Source organism: Salvia hispanica, chromosome 2, assembly GCF_029641045.1.
Source record: "Salvia hispanica isolate PSC_SH4W2 chromosome 2, Shi_PSC_v1, whole genome shotgun sequence".
NCBI lineage: Eukaryota > Viridiplantae > Streptophyta > Magnoliopsida > Lamiales > Lamiaceae > Salvia > Salvia hispanica.
This window is the reverse complement of record NC_142693.1, coordinates 35705501-35714190: the sequence shown is the minus strand read 5'-3', so window position 1 is coordinate 35714190 and position 8690 is coordinate 35705501. Positions and strand designations below refer to the sequence as shown.

The 8690-nt window shown below is 33.7% G+C and overlaps 1 protein-coding gene across 1 annotated transcript; it reads left to right on the top strand.

Annotated features, from left to right (window-relative positions):
- The first annotated feature begins 2826 nt into the window (after positions 1-2826).
- Positions 2827-5142, top strand: LOC125201722 (S-adenosyl-L-methionine-dependent methyltransferases superfamily protein). The gene is made up of 7 exons (XM_048099950.2): positions 2827-3112; positions 3198-3390; positions 3483-3592; positions 3843-3921; positions 4006-4073; positions 4325-4391; positions 4800-5142. The coding sequence occupies exons 1-7, from the start codon at positions 2885-2887 to the stop codon at positions 4910-4912; spliced, it is 858 nt and encodes a 285-aa protein (XP_047955907.1). The 5' UTR covers positions 2827-2884; the 3' UTR covers positions 4913-5142.
- Positions 5143-8690: the final 3548 nt, after the last annotated feature.

Genomic DNA, 8690 nt, shown 5'->3' with positions numbered 1-8690 from the left:
AGAAGAACCAACTCATCATACATACATAAATAATACTCCTACTACATATATCCTACTACATATACTAAGTAATGCATAGTATAATAAATGAAATGAAAATGTATTCCTAATTCAGGCCTTCTTATTGAATGATTGATATCATAGTATGTTCACCAAAAAAATCTAATTTTTAAACATTATAGCTAGGGCATAACTTTATTTTCGTGCAAGTGGACCCACAGCGCATGTTATTGAGTCATATCAGCATAGAATCTTGTCATTTCATGTTTAAAATTAGTGTATTAATTGGAGAACAAAATAGGGTCCAAGTAGGGTTGAAAGAGCAAAGGAGACATGATTGATAATATATATACTACACAGAGAGAGATGAAGCTTTAAATCTGTAAGGAATATTTGCTACAAAAACCTTGGAATTTTCTCCATTCTCTCTCAACAACAACAATCATCATGTTCTCTCCTTTCCCCATTAATCACCACCTCCACCACCACCATCATCATTGCATCCACCACCACTCCTCCACCACCATATATCTAGCAAGCTATGAGCTCAGATCAAGAGAAAAAGAAGATCATAGCTTCTATCTTTCTCTATCTTGAGAAGAAACAAACCCTAGTCATAAACTTGGCCTGATCAGAGAAGATGGAGGCTAGCTCAAGGAGACTTAACCACATTCTTCTTTCGGTTTCTTCGATCGATCTCTCAGGGAATCAAGCCGCTTCGGTCCGAATTCAATCTTTTTATTTCAATAATTTAATATTAGCATAAAATTAATAGGGTTTGTGTTTACTGCTTTGTTTCCTTTGATTTCATCTCAAATTTTCTTGGTGATTTTTCGTATAAATAAGCTCGAGTTGTTTGAATGATTTATTTGTGGTTTGTTGTGTGGGATTTATCTATTTTTGCTTTGTTTTCTTTGAGTTTTTTTTAAGGATCTGTCAAGAGATAATAGTATACAGACGGTGTGTTTAGATCTATGTTTACATATAGATCTTTCTATGAATAATCACTTGTTACATTTGTTCTCTCTCTCTCTCTCTCGATTGACACTTGAAACTATAAGTATGAGTTTTGATTTATGTTACACTTACTACTGTCGTAATTAACTCTAAATCTATATGACTTTTAATCTTTCAGATATTAGGGTTCTGAGTTTAGGTAACCTATCTATATATATTTTAAAACTGTTACTTAGACTTCATATGAACAGCTAATTAGCCAAAAATTTCATGGAGAAACTAAATCTAATTAATACTCCATTCTTATGGCTTTTCGTTTATTTTGTACCATATCATATATGAATGTATATCAATTATACATGGAGTGGATTTATTTGGTCAAATTTCTTAAATTAATTACTCCATGTTAATTTCAACATCGAGAGAAAAGAGGCACTCAAGGTTATAAGTTTGAAATTTTCCTGAATTAATTCTAATATTTGATCACATTCTCGGTATGTTTGAGTATCTTAAGGTTTCTTGATAAAAAAAATGCATGATCTACCATTTTAATTTCGACGTATCACCACCATATTAATGGAAACAAGATTTAAAAGATTGTAGTAAAAGGGAAGAGATATTGCCCGCGTCGTCACGGAGTAAACAAGGTTGTTTAATTTTGACTTAATTTTTTTTTTAAATTTCATTCTATCAATGGCGGATCCAGGTAAGATTGGGTTGGCCAGTCTTAGCACCGCCCATTAGAGCCTAAAAACTCCATGAAATCCGGCTTGGCTAGGCACACAACCTTTCTCTTCCGATGTTGACGATATGATGGCCTTTTGCACTTTATTACAACCTCATGAATTTCATTTTAATTAGGTATCCGATATTGCATGCCATATCCGAACATCTCCCTCTCTTTCTTCTCTTTTTTATTACACCAATGTTGTTCGCTTATAATCTCAACACTGACTAATCCAAAATTTATCTATTTTTGTTAAAAAATTAGTATCGTGTAAGGTTTGGATTATTTGATATACTTATTTAGTAGTATTATTTAAATATTTATCCAAAAATGTCTTAAAAAATATAAGTGACCAATGATCAAATTTAATTAATTCAAGCACCCATTAGAAAAGTAAACGCAAAAGTTGAAAGAACAAATTTACATTACTCCAAAATGGCAAAAACAGTAAAAAAGAAAATTAAAGGCAAATTAACAATTGTACTGCTAAAATATGAAGCGTTTGAACTTTGAATAAAAGTTGCTTTTAGCGGAATAACTTAGTTGTTAGGGTGGTCTGGTTAATGTTTTGACCCTGATAAAGTTATCCATACTTTACCAGCTTTCATTCCACTTTCTTCTCAACTTTGATTGAATTTTTTTGTGACAAAACACAATGAGATGATGGAAACGTGGACCTTTAGCATAAAGTGATTACTTTTTCAACATTTTAAAATTATTTTCTATTTTTAAATAGCTATAAAACAAAATCTATGTAGTTCTTTGTAATCTATATTCATAAAATATATCAGAGTTAATTTCTACTTTATGATGTACTACTTTGTGACATCTATTTTACTTAGATCAGATTCAGGTCATATAAAACTGTGTTATATATGTTCAGCCATTCGGAAACTTTTTACTCCAAGTAAATTGACAATTGGCGTTTATAATTATTTCTCAATCATAAGCTTAAACTATTGAAAGAAAAGACATGAAAAATAAGATATTCAGTATTTTGTGTAAACACTGTAAAAGATTATGTTAAAGGTGATTTTCATCTTTTAAAAAGTACTACTAGTACTACAACTCTATATTCTCTCTCTATATTTTGGGTTGCTAAATTATTAAAGACTGTTGATCCAGTAATGTAATGGGCCAGGCCCACTGATGATTCCGTTTTAAAATAACGGGATTCGCGGAAAGGAGTGGCGCCAAACCATGTTGATTTCTATAAGCGCCCAAGCTTATTCTGTGTTTTCTTTGAGGACTTTCTTCAAACACATTCCGGCAATTAAACCATCAACGCTAAAACTTCGCCATTTTTCCGCCGCCGGTATCTCAGGCACCTCCGTTTCCGCAGCTGGTGCCCTCAATTTCGAAGCCTTGACCTCACATCAAAAGCATCAAGTTCGTCTCTACATTGACTCCCTCCTCGAATGGAACCAGGTGCTACACTTTCGCCGTACATTTCGATTCCAATTGTTAGATTTTGCGTAATGTTGATCGGAATTCGGTCGTTTTGGATCTGCAGAAAATGAATTTGACGGCGGTGAAAGAGGAAAATGAGGTGATGGAAAGACACGTGGAGGACTCCTTGGCGATTATTGAACCTGTTCGAGATTCATATATGTTGCGCTGCGGGGATTCTTTCGAAAATTTGAGTGTTGTTGACGTTGGAAGTGGAGCTGGGCTTCCTGGAGTGATTCTGGCCATCGCATGCCCTAGTACTGATCATGATCATGATTCATATTTAGGCTCAGGGATATTGAGTTGTTCCATATTTTTTCATTCTCACGGATGATTTTGTGGTGCTTAGGTTGGAAGGTGACTCTGTTGGAGTCCTTGAATAAGCGTTGCGTCTTCTTGGAGCATGTCGTTGGCCTCATTGGCTTGCAGAATGTTCAAATTGTACGTGATCGAGCTGAGGTACATTGAGTAATAATATCTCTACACTTATTGCTTTGTTTTACACTGTTTCATCATTTTGCAGAACCAGTAGATTGATTTTTATGTCAAAGTGGAATGTGGTTGGTTAGTAAAATTTACGATTCTAGCTGTTTCTGTGGTATTGCTTACAGTTGTAATAGTGTTAATGCCGTATCAGAATCGATCTGTTTTTCGATGTTTAACTCGATTTGGGTTTATGCTCATATATATAATGATCTTTGTAGGACAGGCTGCAGGACAAAACCTTGACTATAGAGAGAACTTTGACATTGCAGTTGCTAGAGCAGTTGCAGAAATGAGAGTACTGGGTAAATACTGGTATCTTATTTCTTTAATATTTGGTTTGGACCATCTATTGTTGTCTAAATGTTTTCTTTTTTGTTGACATGAAGCTGAATATTGTCTTCCTCTAGTCCGTGTTGGTGGTTTGTTTGTGGCAGCAAAGGGTCATGATCCACAGGTATGATAATTCATATGGAGGGTTTAAGTCCTTTCTGTTACTTATCATTTTTACATAATTATGTGATCATTATGTTTAGTTTTTTTCTCCTATGGTTTCATTATTAAATGCTTTGATTCTAGAAATGTGCGTACACGGTACATCTGTACTTGATTTTGTATTGGCTTATGCAAAAATTTAGAGGTATTTGCATCTCACTCTTGGATCTTATAATCTAATACATCCATACCTATTGCAAAAATCATTTCTAGGAGGAAGTTGCAAAAGCTGAAAGAGCTATTCATTTGATGGGTGCTTCTCTCTTGCAAACATGCTTCGGTATGCATCTCTTATATTCAAATTTCATCTTTCTGTTCTACTGATTGTATAGCATTAATTTTTCCAAGATTGCCGTGTTAACTCTCTATTTTTCCAAGATTGTTGTGTTAACTCTCTATTTTTCCACATATTCTCCTCTTGGTTTCTTGACCCTATCGACTTTATCTATCTCCCGGAAATCCCATGACAGGCCTTATGGAATCTGGGAAATTGTAAAAGTATCTACACTGTAGTTGTTCTCCCAATACCTGTCTTTTGATTACTGCAACACCTTATACTAATAATAATCTTAATACATTTGCCTTAAGCTAGAGCTGTTTTCCATGTTAATCTGAGCCATCAAATGTTGAGTGCAAAACCAAGCTGAACTTGTGTAAACTGCTAACAAAATCTGGTGATCTAATTCAGTGGAGTCTCACAGCAAATTTGGACAGAGAACAGCCATTATATGCCTGAAAGATGGTCCGACCCCTAGAAAATATCCTCGGGCACCAGGTATTCCTTCAAAGCTCCCACTATGATGTTAAGACTAGACCAGCAAGGTTTGGTTAGCAGTCTGTCTGCTGTCTTATTTATCATATTAACTAGTTTCTTCTGGTGAACAAGATTCAAGGGAGAAACACAGTAATGTACATCATATCTTGGATATATTTTGCTCCCGTTGCTCCCCTCGCCAATTAATAATCTTGTGTACAAGTATGTATTTGTTTGTTTTTCTAATGCCAGTCACACAACACAAGCTTCTTTGGTATACCACTTACATTGCCCGGGTGCATCTTGCTGAACCAAAATCTGTTTTTGAGATGTATTATCTGCTTACATTTAGGCCAGGCAAACTTGGGTCGGACGGCCTGAGATGAGACAAATGCATGCACTTAGGAGGTATTTATGAGACTAATTAGGGTTACACAAAGTTATTAGGATTCATAGTAACCTATATGGCAGACTGACGCCTACCCGAAATTGTACACACATCCGCAACTGAATCACCACATTGTTATCGAGTTGAACCAAACATAAATAACATCGAAAGCAGCTTATTGAAGCTTTGATTATGATGTAGATCAGTTATAGTATCAAATCCTACTTTGCAATCATTCTAAAATTGCCATTAAGCTATCTAGCTAGCTACTCTAGAGCATTTCCTCCTTTGCTTTCTTATAAAGGTTCCCTTGACGATTAACCATTGCGGTTTACCTAAATTGCTTGAATGCTGAAAAGGTGGGTGTTGGAGTGTAGATTTTAAGACTAGTTTCTTTCTAGTAGTGAATTAGGTAAAACCACAAACTACACAATTGCATTTTGGTAACTACTTAAAATATAGTATAAGGTGGGTTTTGTATTTACTTTTTACCTTCCATAGCCTTTCACCTAGCAAGCGAATACCCCCAAAAGGTGTAACGCACTCGGTCTGGTCCCTATTCTTTACAAGTTACAACACTGACATACTCACATGACCACAACTAGTATCTCTTGTTGCACAATGAGTGCCACGTGTCAATAGAACTCACAAGTTTTGCTTAATTTCTTTTTGAATTGGAACAGTGTTGGTTTTCACCATTTGAATGTTTCGAGATATTCAAATCCACAAAAATGACGTGTAGAAAATAACTAAAAACATCCATAAGCATATTGTTGTTATAAAGTACTCCCTCCATTTCTTCATAGTTGAGTCATTTTTCCATTTCGAAAAGTTTTTTCATAGTTGAGTCATTTCTATATATGGTAACTTTTTTCTCTTTCTTACTTTACTCTCTCTTACTTTATTCTCTCTACTTTATTCACTTTATACTTTATTCTCTCTACCTTTTTCTCTCTCTTACTTTTTATCTATTTATAACACACCCAATATTATTTTCTAAAACTCCGTGCCGAAAAGCTTCGCCTCAACTATGGCGAAACGGAGGGAATATCCATTATGTATGATTGACATATACTTTCTCCGTTCCACAGTAATAGAGACATTTCATTTTGCGCACTCATTTTGAAAAAATAATTATAAATAATTAAAATGGAGAAAAAGTAAAGTAAGAGAGAGAATATTGTAGATAAGACTTTTCTCTATATTATTCTCTCTTTTACTTTACTCTCTCTCAACTTTTACTATTTAATATCATTTTTTCAAAACGAGTGCAGAAAATGAATTGCCTCTATTACTGTGGAACGGAGGGAGTAATAACTACTCACTTGCTATCAGGGATAAGGGTAATCTATGTTAGAATAATAGAATGTATATGCTAGATATTACGGGAGTTGGGTACGATCTCATTCATAGAAGCACATATATATGTAGGAAAGAGTAACCAAACAATTGGTGATTGGAGGAGTAGCTCATTAGATTTTACGAAAGTTATGTATGATCTCATTAATTGAAGCGTATATGATATATATCGGATATACTAATCTAACAATTAGTGATTGGAGGAGTAGTTAACTAGTCATTCAAATTGATCTTTTTGTACTTCACATTTTCAATGTGAGACAATTTGCTTGTAAAAATCTAAACAAGATCACCGATGGTACTCATTACCTCTGACGACATATTCGGTTTGAGCATGAGAATGCTCTTGCATCATGTTAAATTTATGAGGACTAGGTATAATTTAATTCATTGAAGCTTATCAAATACTACATGATGGGAATGTCAATCAAACTAGTGAGATTCTATTCCAAAACCAGGTGATGGAATGAGTGACTCGTAAATAGTTTTTACTCATCTAGTAAATCGATTCCATTTTTTTGGCTTACAGCTCATATTGGTATATGTATGTATGCCTCTGCATCCGACATGCTACAGCTTAAATAGCATGACCAAATTATATAATGCATTGGACTTACTATGTCTATCAGCTGAAAATATATAAGGGACATTCTAAAATAATACTATCATTCCCTAATGGTACAACTCGCTTCTGCATATGTCCTCTCTTATTGCATAATTAATTACTTACTATACTTTTTTGAGCATGCCAAATCATACCTTTACACACTGTAAGAAGAAGGGATCTACTTGATCTGGTTTAGACAGCCAAATGGCATCCATCAAAATAATAAAATATAAAAGTTTGAAATGATATTTTATGATTTGTGATTTAGTGGAGTCATATATTATTAATGTTGCCCCATTTTAGTTATAAAGCTTTCGCAGAAAAGCCTTGGTGGTTGGCCACCCTGCTCTACCATATTGGAGTCTGCTTTCAGAAGATTGAATTGCGATAATAAATATGCACGGTCTTCTAGAACACTAGTCAAATTTGTATCGACACAACTTCAAAATGATCACACTCGACAAACCTAAATCGTAAACTTAGGAAATATGTTCAACATCATTACATCTATAACTTAATTATACATCTTGTTTATCAGTTTTTTTCCAAGTTAAACGGAAAAGAATAAACTAGGCTTTGATTAATTTTCTTTTTTGCGTTTTCTATATTTAAAAATTTCATGATTTGTCGGAAAATTTCTCTACGCACTTGTATCGTAGTTGTATTAAAACACGGATGAAAGCTTTTAGAATGAAATAATGTCGTTTTTAAGAAAATTATCGAAAAGCTCAAATATAATAATAAATGACTTACCTCATATACAAAAAAAGAGAATTTTGGATAAAAATATATGGGTAAATTATTCAAACAATGAATTTTTAGGTTAAATTAAATTATAATCTTTTCTGCACTTTTTATAATCAGTTTGAAAAATAGTTAATTTAGATTTATTTGCAATTATTATACAATGAAAAATTTGTCCACTTAGAGAGTACATTGTTGACGTTCAACCAAATGCCGTTGTTTTCTTTATATATAGACAACATAGTGTAATTCATCGGCGATGAATCCATATAATTTTTTGGTTGTCATATCAAATTCAAATTTCACCAAAATATGTCGTTAGATAATTGCGAACACATTCAAATTTCATGATTTTTTTCGTTTGATTTTTTAAGTATCGATAAAACCAAAATTTGATCAAAATTCATGATTTCTTCGACAATTGGCCCTAATACTTTCTCTCGTTCAAGTGTAGCTTCACCATTGAGTTGTAGTATAATGATCCGAAGAAAAAAAATACATGAATTTGAACTTATGTTTTGTTTATATTTAGTTAGATATGTTTTGGTTTAGCCTTTGGGATTGGCAAGAACAAGTAACAACGGTAGAATACAGAAGCGTTGGAAGTTCATTAGCGTGCACATTAATTATGTGGATGGATGCTTAATTATTCTCACATATTAATTACCATGATTAGGTACACCTGTCAATATCCTTACGATCCCATTCCATACAAATCACGACCATA